Source organism: Octopus bimaculoides, chromosome 10 (genome assembly GCF_046866305.1).
Source record: "Octopus bimaculoides isolate indiv1 chromosome 10, ASM4686630v1, whole genome shotgun sequence".
NCBI lineage: Eukaryota > Metazoa > Mollusca > Cephalopoda > Octopoda > Octopodidae > Octopus > Octopus bimaculoides.
Window position 1 is genome coordinate 91,707,337 of NC_142937.1, and position 17,500 is coordinate 91,724,836.

At 33.7% G+C, this 17,500-nt stretch overlaps 1 protein-coding gene across 2 annotated transcripts in view; it reads right to left on the reverse strand.

The window, feature by feature from the left end:
* LOC106869419 (sarcoplasmic calcium-binding proteins I, III, and IV) overlaps positions 1-17,500 on the reverse strand; it is a 118,926-nt gene that overhangs the window by 23,967 nt on the left and 77,459 nt on the right. For both annotated transcript variants that reach the window (XM_089359002.1, XM_014915151.3), the window contains exons 3-4: positions 13,693-13,745; positions 2,942-3,052 (exon numbers count right to left, since the gene is read on the reverse strand). In XM_089359002.1, the coding sequence (XP_089215128.1) occupies positions 2,942-3,052; positions 13,693-13,745 (164 nt within the window). The remainder of the gene's footprint in view (positions 1-2,941; positions 3,053-13,692; positions 13,746-17,500) is intronic.

Genomic DNA, 17,500 nt, shown 5'->3' on the forward strand with positions numbered 1-17,500 from the left:
TACACACGGCTCGTTTCTTGCGTAATTTTCTGCATCAATTCACAACGAAGATTATTTATTTCATAGTTTTCTTTTCTTAGACTTCCATTTCAATTTCACAATAGTTCATGTTCTCCATATCTTGTTCAATGCATTTCTTTAATCCTGTACAAATTCGGTCTTACTCTCTCTCTCTCACTATAAAACCTCTCTACCTACAACCGCCTAAATAGATTTGAAAAGAAAGTTATGTTACATTTTTAATCAGTATTATTAAGCTATATATATTAAGTAAGTGCATATTTTGTCTTCCATTCTGACCCTAATTCAACCATAAATATCGACTTCCTAATATATTCTAAAATATTATTTGATTAAATATTCGTATGAAATTTTTGTTCGTCTTTTACGTATATTTTTATACTAACATTTTTTTTGTTGTTGTTTATTGTTTTATTTGTTACTATTTTGAAATTATTTGTGGCTTTTGATATCGATTTTATTGTAGAGGTACAGGTTCACATGTATTGAAACTAGAAATGTACAGACAGGCACACGCAAGCACATATAAAAATGCATGTGTATGAATGAATGCATACACACACATACATACATACATACATACATACATACATATATTAATATTTAGCAGAAGTAACAGAGTGACGCAAGGTCCGAGAATTTCGTGCGTTCTTACTAAGTGTCAACGCACGAAAACCTCGGAGCTTGAGTCACTTCGTTGTTTCTGATAAACATTAATAAAAACATACATATACTAATTTAATTGAGTTCTATGTTTCCTTTCCTGTTTGTCCCACCACACTTCTCTGACTCTCTCTTTGTTTCTCATCTCTCACACACACAATCTCTCGGTCTGCGTGTGTGTTTGTAAATATATATATATATATATATATATATATCTGAAGAAACATATTTACACCGATGGATACTCCTAAACCAGCTGCTAAGTATCCCACCCGTGAGGGATCGATGCTAAATGGGTCGAAACAATTATAGTGATTAATAAGCATTCTCCTAACTTCTATCTTTACTCTCTACCATTAATCAAATATATGGAATAATGTTTACTTCTCAAACCCTCTTTCATGGGGCCGAAGAGATGACAGTCCAGTGACGAGGAAGTGAAAACTGTAGTGAAGAAGAAGTGACTTAAAGAACAGTCAACAGAATTTTATGGGGCAGGGATACATGCTCTCATTCGAAGGTGGAACGTTGCTATTGAGAGAAATGGTGACCATGTTGAGAAGTAGGGATGTGATCCACAGAGGACCAGCTTCATTTTGATGTATGATATATGTTCCTGTATTCCTAAACAAAATGGCGTTACTTTTTGACTCACCCGCGTACATTTGTACATACACACGCATATATAATATAAAGGCATATTCATACACTTATGTATTTGAATGTATATACGAATATGTGTGAGTCTGACTCTGTGCGTGTGTGTGTGTATATATATATATAGAGAGAGATAGATAAATATGCGTATATACGTGTATGAATGTATGCATGAATGTATGCATGAATGTATGCATGCATGTACATATAATTGTATATGTGTGCAATGTGTATGTATGTATGTATGTATGTATGTATGTATCTATGTATCTATGTATGTGTAGGTGTATATGTATGTATGTATGAAGGATGAATTTCTAAGTTTTCCCCGAAATATTGACTTCACTCTCGAAGATAAGTTCAAATCGATCGCTCTGACCTGCTTTCTTCTTAACCAGCTTGTTGTCATCATTATCTAAGTGCAATAGATTGTTCGATCACACACAACACCCCTGTCGAACTGCATCTCGCATGTGCATTGCACACCGACTGCCTTCTATCTATTTTTACAGCATTTCTCCAAATTCTCCATCAATCATTCGCTCTACTACTTTGCCTCGATCAATTCATCTCTCTCTGTTCTCTCTCTCTCTCTCTCTCTCTCTCTCTCTCTCTCTCTCTCTATCTATCTATCTATCTATCTATCGATCTATACTCATGTTCTCTCTTCTATTCACTCCCAATATTCGTTAACTTTTGATCATTCCTGAAATACTTATAAGATTATTTTAATTCGACATTGTGATGCATTTCATGTGACTTAAATTACATGTTCCTGCGTATTATTATTACTGACGTTGTTGTTGTTGTTATTATTATTATTATTATGATTATTATTATTATTATTATTATTATTATTATTATTATTATTGCCTTTGCACAGCTTCTAATGCTGGAGATGTACTACGGTGTCAGCTGTTCACTACCAGTGAACTAAGGTAACGCCCCTTATTTTTCAAGCACCTTCCGGAGTATTCGAGCGGTTCCACGCGGTGCTGTTTTCTGCAAGGGCCCCACCCTTACTGCAGCCTTTATTTGCTCCCTATTTATTATTATTATTATTATTATTATTATTATTATTATTATTATTATTATTATTATTATTATTATTATTATGTTTGACGCCAAGTCTACCTGAAGATTACACCAGTTTACACGCATCTATACACGTGTATGTAATACCCAACAACTTACATTATTATACAAAGTATAAAGGGTTCAATTGATCAAGCATCTCGAACAGTAATATGTCGTAACAGATAGGAGGTCCATTTGCTTGGATTAATTTCACTGATCAATAGGCAGCTCTACTAACTACTAGATTAAATAAAAGAATGTATATATATGTGTGTGTGTGTGTGCGTGTGTGTGTGTACGTGTGTATGTATGTAAGTGTGCTGGTTTGTTTTCATGCGTGTAAATAAATCTATTAGAATGTATTCTAATATCATATAGTATTTGTTTCAATGTAGATGTAGCGTCAGGCAAGGAGACATCCTGATCCCTCTTATTCTTTCAACAACACCCTGAGGACTCGATTAGAAGCAGAAAATATATATACGTTTCAGAATAATGAGAGAATGTGAAAAAAACATCTTACCTCATTTTCATCGGCAAACTTCCTTAGACCGTCCCATATCAATTTTAAGGTTTCCCTCGCCTCTTTATGTTTTTGACCATCAATTGGCCAGGAATGCAAGTCGCAGATTTTCTGAAGAGAAATATAAGCATTGATCTAACCATACAACACGGAAATAAATATCAATTTAGTTTATGAAAATCAAGACAATTAAAAAGGATTCCGCTGTAAAACAGATTCAATTGAAAACGGGTCAATAATGTAGTTTTACTTATTCGTTCGACTTACTAGGAATAGCAACCAAATCTCCCTTGGAATACATTATACCGTCTTCTCAAAAAGGTACAATGGAGTCCACGTTATATCGTTCGCAAAAGGAGAAAGATCACAAATGGTTTATCTTTGATCATGGGACCGTCCATTTATGGCCATACCAAAGAAGGAGTTTTATTCAAGTATGTTGCATATGAGCAATTAGAACCAGTTTCAAATTCTGCGTGTGAAACCCTGGTTTCTTCTTTTTAATAGAGCTTAGAAAAATATCTACTGTTCCATTCGTAAAGTAACGAGAACCACATTATAAAGGGCGTTCTTTCCTTTATTTACGATAGTGTAATATGACACTCGTACTTCTCACCAAACGCAGAAACGAAATCTTGAAAATGAATGGAAACAATCTGTATTTTATATCCATTTTTTTACAGACGTTTCCATTTTCTTATTCTTCCATAATTGGTTAAGCATACAATATAAGACACGCTTCATTCTCAATACCAAAAATCTTCGCAACTCAGAGGTAATTGAGTACAGGCAACATAATAAATTATTCATAAGTAATTTAATTTTTTTCGTTTTTTTTAAGCCTTTAGGTACTTGAACGATTTTTTAAAATTTAAGAAGGAGTTCGAGCCTCGAAACAAATTCAAATCTATTGCATGAAGAGTGATTGGAAAGAGGATCGATTAAGAAGTTTTGATATTTAAAGCTAGCGAGTATATTTTCTGTATGCATTTAAAAGATAGTGAAATGCTATAAACGGTGCAACACAACAAGCAATAAAGCAATACACTTCCAAATTATAAGTTCTACAAAATCTATGGCAGCCAATTTTTAATGGTCTTTTCTTTTCTTTAAAGCATGTTATACAGAAATATGTGTGTGTCAGTCATTTCCAGTTTCCCCGCTTAGCTGTATTTAGTTGCCTCTACTGGGTTCAAATCACGACTAGAATAGCGTCGGTGTTCATACATCCGGAGTCGGTAAAATAAATAGCACTTACTTTATCAAGTATAATCTTTGCTTACAAACCTGTGCATCGGTAAGCATGCACCAATACGTCAATAGATTATATATCATTTCTCATATATATAAACACTAGTATTCAGTCTATGACAGCCAGTATATTATATAAATGTATGTACGTATATAAACTTAGTGTAGCGTGAATTTGTTTCACTGTACGTTCATTCCGAGTCCAATGTTGTCAATTGTAAAAAGAACTTGCAGGACAGTGTTATGTATGTATAAGTGTGTGTGTGTGTGTGTGTGTATGTGTATGTGTGTGTGTGTATTAATATTAGACGAAAGCATGAAATACACTTCATTAAATCAGAATATAGTATCAAATTTCTTTTAAAATAATGACGAATGATTAACGAATTTTTCCGCAGAACTTATCGTAATTTTCTATTTAAAAGTGTTGACCTTTCTATGACCGGAAGCAATTTAGAAAACAATGTTTGTCAAGTTTGTAAGACATCATTAACTTACGAAATAATTAATTGTTAGCGAGTTTTGATTTATTCAGCAGCTAAAAGAAAACGGAAGAAAATTACCATCGTCTCTTGTCATAAATCATTAAAAAATCGAAATTAAAAATCGTGATTTATTGTTATAACTAATTTCTATTTAATATCAATTGGACAATCGTTTAGACTTCAACGATGGTATTGAAAGTAAACAGCGAAACAAAACGTAAACCATTATGAATAATTAATCTATGTAAATCAAAACATATCCAGACTTAACGCAACAACCAATACGTCATATAATTTACAATATATTGCCTGGGTTTCGTCATGAAATGATTGTCGAGTCCGCTCGTATTATATTTCGTTCCTTCTTTTATTTATTTTTTTTTAATCTTCAAAATGTATGTTATCTTAGTTGTATATAAGTGAATATCATTAACTGATGACGTTCGCCTAAATACAAATCTCAGTGTTTAATTAAATACTACAATAAACAGGACGACGCGTAATAAACTCCATATTTCTTTCAGGACAAGCAAGAAATATATATCAGAAATCGATTCATCAACTGCTTATACCATTGTTTGAGAGATAATTCTGGAAAAAATATTGTAACGTAGAACAATGTGACAATGGTTAAAAAAAGCCAAGTGTCTTGATGTTATCCAAACAATACAGATTAAAATACTGTTTACAAATCAGACTTTTAAATAATAATCAGATTCACCATTTCTCTTCACATTTAGATAATGGCTTTCTCAAATTTCGTTACCGTCACCAAACTATCATAATTGATATGTCACATTGCACGAAATACAACGTATTCTCACCAATCTGTATTCCTCTTTCAGCTTAGTAATGTTCCAAAGTAAATATGAACCACTTTAACCCCAGCCTCTTATCATTGTAGAAAGGTTTTTAAAACTTTGCTGACACATTAATTTTCCCTTTCACAGAGGACGAATAAAAATAATTACAGAAAATCTGTGCCAACATTTTGGCAGTTACGCCTTTTGCAATGGCACGAAATTATTATAGTTGCTCCTCTTGGAATTAGATTTAAATACTTCTTTCTCTATGTGTAATCTATAAACCTCAAACGTAAGTTAGAAACTGATCTTTAACGTAATTCTGAAACATGTGGGAGTAAAAACTACAATAAAAAAAATTAACCATGACAGACGAGTAGACGTGTGTTCTACTTTGTGTAATGCCAACATGAACAACAAAATGTTTTTGCTGGTTTTTACCTCAATTTTTATGATAAATTTGTTCAATATCTTATCATAGTCCATTTTGACAACCACTTAGACATGATCAGTGTAGTAATTCATTAAGAACTAACTCTAGGTATCAATTCCAAAACGCCATACTCTAACATCGCCACTATGGTGGGGGAAGGCCTGCCAAATTGTATACATGCATAGCGCAGCGTATGTTTTGTTTGCATTTGTGTGATGTATTGTTTACATCAGGCAAAGTACAGGTTCTTGGCAAAGAATCGTTATTTTGATGAATTTTATAGTAAAAATTACCGAGTGGTTCGTATATCCGTCAATAGATTAATGGCTCGAATTCTATTGGCACTCTGACATTTACTATGTGGTGAAAATGTCAGGAAAATGTTAAAGCAAGCAGTTGTTGATTAGTATACATACGGTGATTTATTGGTGTATATTTCTTGTGTATATTTCCCCCTGTGAAGATCAACAGGTATAATTTTAAAACTCTATATGATATGCGCCTGCTTTAGTGTTTAGGGTATCCGGCTCATGATTGTGAGGCCATAAGTTCGATTCCCGGCGGTGTGCTGTGTCCTTGAGCAAGGCATTTTATTTCACGTTGCTCCACTCCACTTAACTGGCACAAATAAGTTGCACCTGTATTTCAAAGGACCAGCGTTAAGGATACAAGTGTCTGTGGAGCGCTCATGCGCTTGCACGTTAATTTCGGATCAAGTGGAACCCTCGTCATCGTAACCGACGGAGTGCTAGTCACATGCAGTATGTACGTGGATATGTGTGTACGTATAAAATTTGCATGTATGCATATGTATATATAATTAAGTAAAGGCAATCAACGTCATTTAGGGATCATAAATCCAACGAAAATACTGGTTACTTACCAATCGATAGAAAGTTCAACTATAAGGTAACCATATAAACCATGGTTCATATATTTATATATTTAAAAGAAAAATAAGGAGAAAACGGAGAGGTATTTAATAAAATTATTGATTAATTATAAAATATGACATTTCTGACAAGTGTTTCGAAGCAGCTGTCAGAGATGTTGTCATATTTACTTGTTAATAAATAATTTATTAATTACCTTTCCACTTTCTCCTTATTCTTTATATATAACTATAATTTCATATATATAGTGAGGAAACGTGAGAGAGGGGTAAATAAATAGATACATAACCAAACATAAAACAAAAGCCAGACATGTTTTATTTCAGACACATCAAGTTACGTATGAGACTATAAAAAAAGTGTTCAACACCATAAACTTCTATACGCGAATATATAAACTTCCATACATTATCATATTCTCTCTACACAACAATAAAGCTGTACATCATGATAGGGCACCATAACCAATTATACGCATCTATACCTCATTAGTTGCGTCTATACCAGTATCCTAAGATCTAACTCATTATCATTTTTATCTTAGTCAAATATCTAATGAAAATACACTTTGTCGCTTCTGCTTAGTTTTACGACCTACGTGGTGGTTTTACCTCATTCAATCAGTATTTTTTATGATTAAGCTAACATCTGTGTTATGGCTGTTACTTAGCTCCAGATTAGCTCTTATCAGGACGACCTATCGTCAAAGCAATCAACCGTGACCATATCTATTTATCTATTTATTTATCCATTTATCTATTTATTTATTCATTTATTTATGTATTTATTTATTTATTTATTTATTTATTTCAGTTTGGACTATGCCATTCCGATTTCTTAAAATGGCATTTTCCTACTGATTTTTTACTATGCTGGACTTCGCAGACCATGGATGATGGTGCTTATGTCTGCCTGATATATAATTTATCGTTCTGTATTTATAGAGTGGCTAAATGATATATTTGATATCAGATGCAAATCAATATGATTTTACACCGGTATGCACAGAAACGGACAGAGACACCAACACGTGCGAAGAACTGCAACGCACATATACACACACACAGGCATATACATGTATTTATACATGTGCGTAGGCATATATACCTATATATATATATATATATATATATATATATATATATATATATATATATATATATATATATATATATATATATATATATATATATATATGTATATATATATATATATGTATGTATATATATATATATATATATATATATATATATATATATATATATATATATATATATATATATAAAAAGAGAGAGAGAGGTATATATACATATATATATCTTATTCATTTTTCGCTTAATAAATTCCTGTTACGCATCATTGATTATCGTTAAGATGCAGTAGAAAGCCCATATCCAAGTTATTGCGTATTGGATTGGAAACCGAATTCACCTTCACAACAAACTCACACATGCACATACACATACACACACACACACACACACACACACACACACAGAGAGAGAGAGAGAGAGAGAGAGAGAGAGAGAGAGAGAGAGAGAGAGAGAGAGAGAGAGAGAGAGAGACTCACGTATATACATTTATATATATAATCACACGTTAATTCATGGCTGTATTCAGCATCGAATGTTTTCAAGTGTTTCCATGGATCCGCTGCATATTTTTCATTAATAAAGCATAACGACCCACCGGAATAAGATGAATGGAGTCACAAGAATGGAGTCACCAGAATGGAGTCACAAGAATGGAGTCACAAGAATGGAGTCACAAGAATGGAGTCACAAGAATGGAGTCACAAGAATGGAGTCACAAGAATGGAGTCACAAAAATGGAGTCACAAGAATGGAGTCACAAGAAGAACAGAGAAAAAAACAAAATGTTAATTTGTCGCTGGTGCTGATGGTTATTCTTCCGGTTTGTGTAGACCTTTTCAAAGCAGAGAATTTATCAAAATTGATCGAACCTGGGTTACGCTAATATATTTCTTCAGTCACGAAACTAGAAATCATATACTCTGTACAACCGATCTCTCCTGTTTCACATATTTCACTTTCTTATGTTTCTTGTTTCACATGTTTCCTGTTTCACATGTTTCACTTTCTCTTAAGAACCAGAAAGCACTGCATCACCCGACAACGTTTAATTCCCTACAAAGTTCAGGTGAAATCTATAAAGGAGCAAAGTTCAGGCATGTGAGTGGAACCTGCTGCTATACACAAAGATATCCTAAACCTCATCCAGGTAAAAGCTGCTCAAGTGATTTACATGAAATCAGCCATAAACATACTTTCACTTGTGACTGACAGAAGTCCCCGCTCTCTCTCTCTCATCACCCTGCCTTTACTGCCTCTACAATAGTTCAAGTGTATCCGAAATTACTGATTGCCTCATGCCGTATACACACGTCCTTGTCTGTTTTTTCATCCTATTCCCCATATCTTTCTACCAAACATTGCTCTTACCACCACGCCAGATTCCTCCTTATCAAAATTTTTTTGTCATTGTATTGAACTCTCTACTTGTCTTTTCTACATTCGGCTGCTGGCATTAATCTTGCTCGCCTTTCGGGGACTGCTATGGCAATGGTTACAGTGCCTTCCTTCAGACCTTACAATACACAAGGTGACACTATCGCGTGCATCGTTCATTAAAATTTCAGGGCAATCTGTCCGCCAGATCTAGCCACGTAGAGCGACAGCATTAACGCTCACTCAGGTTTGAGATGTTTCTAATCTTTTGAATAATGACACAAATTTCAAAAGACCAAATATTCTGTGAAAAAATATATCTATAATAAAAGCTGGTGACGACTATTTTCTTTTTATTAGCAATACAAAAGATATCAGCAGACGTGCAATCTTATTTCGAATTAAAAATCAAAATATTATCAAACGAATCACTAAGTAAATTTATAAAATTGAATGGATTTCGGTGGAGTGAGAGAACAAGGGGAAAATGAAGGAAAGATGGTATTGGTTAAAAATTGAATGGTTCTTCGGCGCCAAACACAAGACAAATAGCAGTTAATAGATTGAAAGCATTGTTAATGCCAGGAATATTCGAAGAGAGAATACTGACATCAGATCAAATATGCGATTGAAAAAAAAGAAGATATTTTTTTGTCAGTGATTATTATAATCTTTTCATACTTATTTAATAGTGTTGTTTTGCTTGTATGTCATTTGTGGCTTTCACGAAATGTCATAGCTAATGTTATTTGGATAATAGATCTATATATTCAACATATTTAGTGTAGACATTAGGAAAGAGAATAAAGTATATTTGAACCATAGAAAATGACAATAGCAATAATAATAAGAAACCTCGAAGAAGTTTGATATTATATTAAATTATACAAACGTATATGTATATACATTAGTTGATAGATAGATATTACACATACACACACACACAAACACACACACACACACACACACACACACACACACACACACACACACACACACACACACACATATATATATAGATAGATAGATAGATAGATAGATAGATAGATAGATAGATAGATAGATAGATAGATAGATAGATATAATGCTAAGCTACATATCATAACATTCTAACATTAAACTGAAGGAATACACAATATGATTGTACACAAAAATTATTTTCGTTAAATATTTACAAGTAAAATGCTAACAGTGACTCCAAAGTTTAAGTTTGCTCGTCTTCATCAGACTGACGGCCGCGAGCAAGCCGAATGTTGGGGCTTATATATAAATGTATTTACATATATCATTTGAATATTTAAATATACACGAATACAAAATGGCTGCAGATAAAAATCCTAGAAGAACACTCTATATACAAAGATGCATTATAGTGAGTAGTAAAACTATTTCCATGTGAGGATATATATATATATATATATATATATATATATATATATATATATATATATATATATATATATAACTTAGAAAAAACTTACAAATGTTTCAACCAAAGATTGGTCCACGCCATGTCTAACTTAATAGCACCACCTGATAGGATTATCTAAATCATTTTAAAGTCAAGTTTTGTGGTATCATAGTACATTCGAGTAGTGAGTTCTTATTGAGTGAGTTGTATCCAGGTATAGGTGGCTTATCTGGTATTCCTTGAAGAAATGTGTGCAGACTCCGTTTAAAGGTGATGGGATCCTATTTCTCTTTGATCAGTTTTGGGACAATGTTAAACAGGGCAGGGCCTGTTGAGGAAAAGAAATTATGTCGCAGTGTACCTATATGTTGTGATCCTGAATTGAGCAAGGGACGTATGGCCCGTGGTCCCAGCCTTGGATGAACCTTGAAACTAATGTTCAGGTCGTTTGGGCAATGCTGGTGGTATATTCTCCACATCGTGCATGCAGTTTTTTGAGACAATCTACCTTGCAGGTTTGATCGAAATCTAAACAAACAGATGATTAATTATGAGTGAAGCTAAGTTCTTGCACCCCAACCCTTGCTTTTTCTGCTAACATCGTAAGAATTTTTTCTAATGAATTTATAATGTATTTCTCAAGAAAGTATTGTTTAATATCCTCTTCTTTATGCAAATTGTAGGTTTGCATATCTATATTACTGATATTATGTGCTGTAGGATACTGTTTTGGTTACATATGTCATAGACCTGTACACATACATGCTCACACATACACACACACACATATATATATACAAAGAGAAAGCGAGAGGTAGGTAGATATGCACATATGTGCAAATACACATATATACATAAATACATGCATACACATATAAGTATCATATATATGTATGAATGTATATATATATATATATATATATATATATATATGTGTGTGTGTGTGTGTGTGTGTGTGTGTGTGTGTGTGTGTGTGTGTGTGTGTGTGTGTGCGTGTGTGTGCGTGTGTGTGTGTGTGCGCGTGTGTGCGTGCATGCACAGAGTAAGAAGAAAGAGAGAGAGAGAGACCCAGCTTGGTGGGGAGAAGGAGGAAGAGGCGGTTCTTACGTTTTATCTAGTCGTGCAGAATACGATTTTATGTTTGACTGAAAAGATTAAATCGCTATCCAATATTTATTTTTATATTATTTTTTTCAAACAAGCAAAAATGAAAATATAAATTGCAGCCTAGATTATAAAGAAGCTTTTGTCTAGTTCACATCAATCATCACCCGCATACACACGGCTAAATAAACAAACAAATAAATAAATAAACACATATATATATATATATATATATATGTGTGTGTGTGTGTGTGTGTATGTATGTATACTGATATACATATATGCATATATACATTGTAAACAGGTATCCATATATATACATATATATACATATATATATATTCATTGTGACGTGTATATTTATGCGTATATATTTTCGGGTGTATATGTTTGTATTTGTGTTTGTATAAATATGTCTATATATAACGCACATCAGTTAACCTATTAATCATTGGCATGTCAGGAGATTATCATAAAGTTAAAGACATTGTTCTGTACATCACTACTAAGTCTTTATTACAATGTTTTGTTCTTACATAATATGAAATATTGATAGAAGCGTATAGTGTCGTTTTGATTCTGTCTTAATATGACGTCTGCTTTTAGAATGTTACAGCAGTTAATGCTTCTTTATATTTTTCATTGCTGTGGTTGTCAAATCTGTAGAAGGCCAAACGAAATCTCTTCCAGTATTTTATTATGTCACCGTACGTCTTGTTTTCGAATCTGCCAATGTTTTATATATGTATATATATATATATATGTGTGTGTGTGTGTGTGTGTGTGTGTGTGTGTGTGTGTGTGTGTGTGTGTGTGCGTGCGCGTGTGTGTGTGGTGGTTGTCTTCTCCCTATGCAGAGTCTGCCCACCTCCTGTACTTACACCTTTGATCCATCGATCCATCATGGCATCTGATAAGGCTTTTTAAAACCAGACAAGGTATTGGAAAGACACCCACGGAGTTTGCATATCTGATTTGATCGACCAAGACCTGTAGTTAAGTTCTGATCTTTGTGAATCTTAAAATATTTTCTGATGCATCTGTTAGATTTGCAAACCTTCTGGCATACACTGCATTGAAAGGTGTACACAGATATATAGGCAGAATAGTTGGAGGAAGTTCGTTTTCCATGGCTCCACAAATGGGATTTGAGCCCAGCAAAAGAAAGTCCTGATCTGTCTCAAACCGCATACAAAAAAGTCGCTGTGATTCACCTTGTCGTTGATCGCAACAATCTTCTTTAAATATCTCTGAGTCTTGTATGTGTCATCCTGGCCTCCTCAAAAGCTTTCGCTCCACTCCACACTTAAGTTCGACATGCAGCTCGATCCGAAGGAGGAGTTTCCAAGCAACTTCATGGTAGTCTTTATGCCGTCCTTAAACCTCGTTTTAGATTTACACCCATTGCGTTACCCCTCTGCAAGCTCACCATAACACAGCTGTTCGGGTGTGCGTTCATCCGCCATCCGAACATAAATATTATTTTACTTGTTTCAGTCATTTCACTGCGACCATGTTGGAACACCGCCTTTAGTTGAACATGTATATATATATATATATATATATATATATATATATATATATATATATATATATATACCGGAATAAGCACATAAATGTGAAACAAGATGGGAAAAAAGAGTACTCAAATACCAGAGGTAGAGTAACATGCTTTATGTAAAAGCAGCAAAAATATCGCAAAAACTGTTATCCAGAGTTTCATTTTCCTCAGAGTTCCACGTTCCACAGTTTGCCATTCTAACAAAACTGTCCGACGAACGGGAACGTGAAACTCTGAGTAACAGTTTTAGTGATATTTCTGCTGCTTTTAAATGAAGTATATATATATATATATACACATATGGTTATGCATAGCAGACAGAAATAAAGAATTAATACTAACCTTGATGGCAAGTTCAAAATCATCCCACTCTATCACCCCATCGTGGTTGCAATCTGAAATAATTGAAAAACTGTAATATTAGCTTTCGAAAATAGAGATTTACTTCTATTTTCAAACACACAAATATGTAAACGTGCCGCACCCACGCACGCACTCACACACACATGCACGCACGCACACTCACATATGCACGCACACACGCACATGCGCACACACACACACACACACATATATATTGGGAAAAGTGTGTGTAAGTTGATGTGTATGCATATATATTTTAAAATAACTATAGTTATAAAAGTATTATCTTCCATCACATGTTTGTCATTAAAATTTCTGTATTTTTATGGTTTCAGATTCCAAACTTCCAAGAATCCACACAAAAGAATACAAATTTGATTTTCTATCCGATAATTGATGATGTGACATAAATACATACCTATATACATACGTAAATGCATATATTTATGCGCGTGTAGAAGCCGTAAAATGCAAGTTAAATTTTTTATTATATTAAACAATAGTCCAAGATTGCTTCATATTGTGATATTTCGAGTAAAAACTCCTTATCAAAATAGAAATAGCTAATTATATTAAATTCGGAAATTTTCAAATCCAAACATATAGAAGCTCTACATATGCAGTGCAACGGTTTACGTGGTGCAATGTTGTGTCATCGACAACTCTTTACCTTGTTATCTTGAGCCAGACAAAAGTTGAGGAAAAACAGCTACTGGTGATTATGAATAATTTATACGAACCGGGGCGATGTAGCCGGAAAAAAATTCAATTTTCATCTGCTACAACTGTAAGATATAATTCGCTTTTGTCTCGTTGCACTGCTTAGGCTAATGTATATAAATTTCACGAGATATTCCACAAGAGCAGATGTCTCCTTTGATATTGTAGGTTTTTCTCTTTTTCTTCTGTTTCTCAAGTGACCTTTTGACCTATTAAGCTCATCATTGCACATTTTCTTTCTTTCTCGTCCTTTAACTTGTTATTTCTACATTTTCAGGCACGTGTCTAACTCAAGGCTTGATCCATTCCGCGTGGGATTCTTTTGTTAGTTATTTCTTTTTTTCGCTTTGTTACAAATTCCACTCGTGTTATTTGTGACACTTTTACACACACACACACACACACACACACACACACACACATGCACACATACACACACAAACACACACGCACACGCAAGCACGCATCCATATGCACTAACACACACTCATATTCACACATATATATATATATAATCGAAGACACATAAAACAATAAATCGATTGCCAAATATACAGTTTTCCGAACCGAAACGAAAAGACACCACGAACAGCAAGATTGTTAAGTAAGGAAATTTCGGTGAAATAAGAGACAGGAGCTTTGAGTACAGAACTCTTTAACGATGAGAGTCAAATTTAAATATATCCTAAGATATAATAAAAACGAGAAATAACGCCGTTATAAGTAACAGGAAGCTACGATAGTTAGTAACGATTTCAATTATTACAACGGTAAAAATAAACTGTTTTTTGACAACGGGAGAAGAGGAACTAACAGTGAAGATAGTTTATTGAGCTGGAAAATCTAAGATAACTACTTGTTTGTAATGAAGAAAAGAAACAGAAAGATAATATAAAGAAGGAATAGAACACAAATAGCTGTTCTACAGAACATATATATATTCTGCGTATTTATAGGTTTTCCACTACAATCTGGTGTGCATCATTATTAGGATTGGTTGAAAGTATTGGGTTTATCTTAATGTATACTTAAAATTATATACACACACATACATATGCAATTAGTATCTTTCTCACACACATACATGCACATATATGCATGTATGCTTGCGCGTAATATACTAGAGAGATAAAGAAAACTATATACAGATAGATAGATAGATAGATAGATAGATAGATAGATAGATAGATAAATAGACACACAGACAGACGGATAAATAGATAGATTTTAAACATCTTGATTTCTATATAGGCCTCCTTTTTTCCAGCAGAATTTATTCTTTTGACATAAACTATAAACAGACTTAGAATAGTCATTAGCCACCGCAGCGAGGTTAACTTTTATATTAAAACCAAAATGAGATTTACTTGAAGACATTTTGATCCAAAGGACAGATAATAATTTAGGGCGCATTTTTCTATTCAACATAATTTTATCTTTATCAGCATCGGTAATATAATTCAAAGATCCAAGCCCCGTCAAGTGCATGTTTGCTATTCATTGATTCGGGGCCGAAGTACCAGAGTCGATGTTATCAACTAACCCTTAAAACTGCTGAATATGTACCTAAATCAGAAACTATTATTCATAAAGCTAGCAAAATTTAGGGCATTAATAAACTTACGATGGGGTACAATATTTCATAGTGTCGATTTGTAAATATTTAGACTTCGATGTGTTAGAAAGTGGTTGAAAGCAATTCATAGCAGCCTGTATATTGTTCTAAAAGAGTGAGTGACAAAAGAGAAACCACTTTTAATCGTAGATAAGATCTTATCTTGTCTAAAATCTGTTTACTAATTATAACAATTACGTATTTGGTAAAAGTTAATAATCTAATAGAACCGCCATTATGGACGTTTGACTGTTAAATTTGAGAGAGGATTCTGCGTATTTAGAGTTGGGAGGCTCCCTTCTATGATTTATGTCTAAATTCAAAGTAATCAGACGATACATTTATGTGTAAATTCAAAGTAATCAGACGATACATTTATGTGTAAATTCGAAGTAATCAGACGATACGTTTATCTCTTAAGTACTTGGTTTGCTTGAATGAATTTACTGAGAATAACTAATTTCCTTCATTTTCGGTTAAGTTCACATAGGAAACGGCTGTTGTATTTTCTTCGTGTTATATTTGTTAAGTGTTTCAAAAGATCATCTCCAAGACGTCGCAGTAATTGATGGACACTCGTTAGACATCCAAACCATTTCAAATTTTACAAGAAAGGAATTAGTTATTTCCTTTCACTGTTATTTATAACAACTTTATAGCTTTAAGATTTCATTCATTAAACTCCACCTTTCACCTTTGAATATCTCCAACTAAGACGTATTATTTTCTCATATAACAAGCTACTTGTCTATCCTTCCCTTCTTGTCATTAATGTATATTTTCCGTGGTGTTTACGCGCATTTCTGTTATCGATCTGTTGTTCTAATATTCCCGTTACAGTTCTGAAAACAGACACGCACACAGACACGCGGGCGCACATAACTTGCTTATAAACATATTGCCAGGAATGTAACTGAACCCTTTGCTACATCTACAATTATAAAGATATCTAATTGGCAGACAAGCTCTAAACTATGATGACGCCATTAATTATGAGGCCGAAACATTGATGCACGAGCTGCAAAGAAAGGGGATTGTTCTATCTCTAGCCATGCAAAACCAATCGAACATTTTTGCCTGATTTCGTGAATTATCGTATTCTTTTACTTGTTTCAATCATTTGACTGTGGCCATGCTGGAGCACCGTTTTTAGTCGAGCAAATCAACCCAGGACTTATTCTTTGTAAACCTAGTACTTATTATATCGGTCACTTTTGCCGAACCGCTAAGTTACTGGGACGTAAACACGCCACCATCGGTTGTCAAGCGATGTTGGGGGGACAAACACAGACACACAAACATATACACACGCATACATACATATATATATATATATATATATATATATATATATATATATATATATATATATACACACATATACGACGGGCTTCTTTCAGTTTCCGTCTACCAAATCCACTCACAAGGCTTTGGTCGGTCCGATGCTATAGT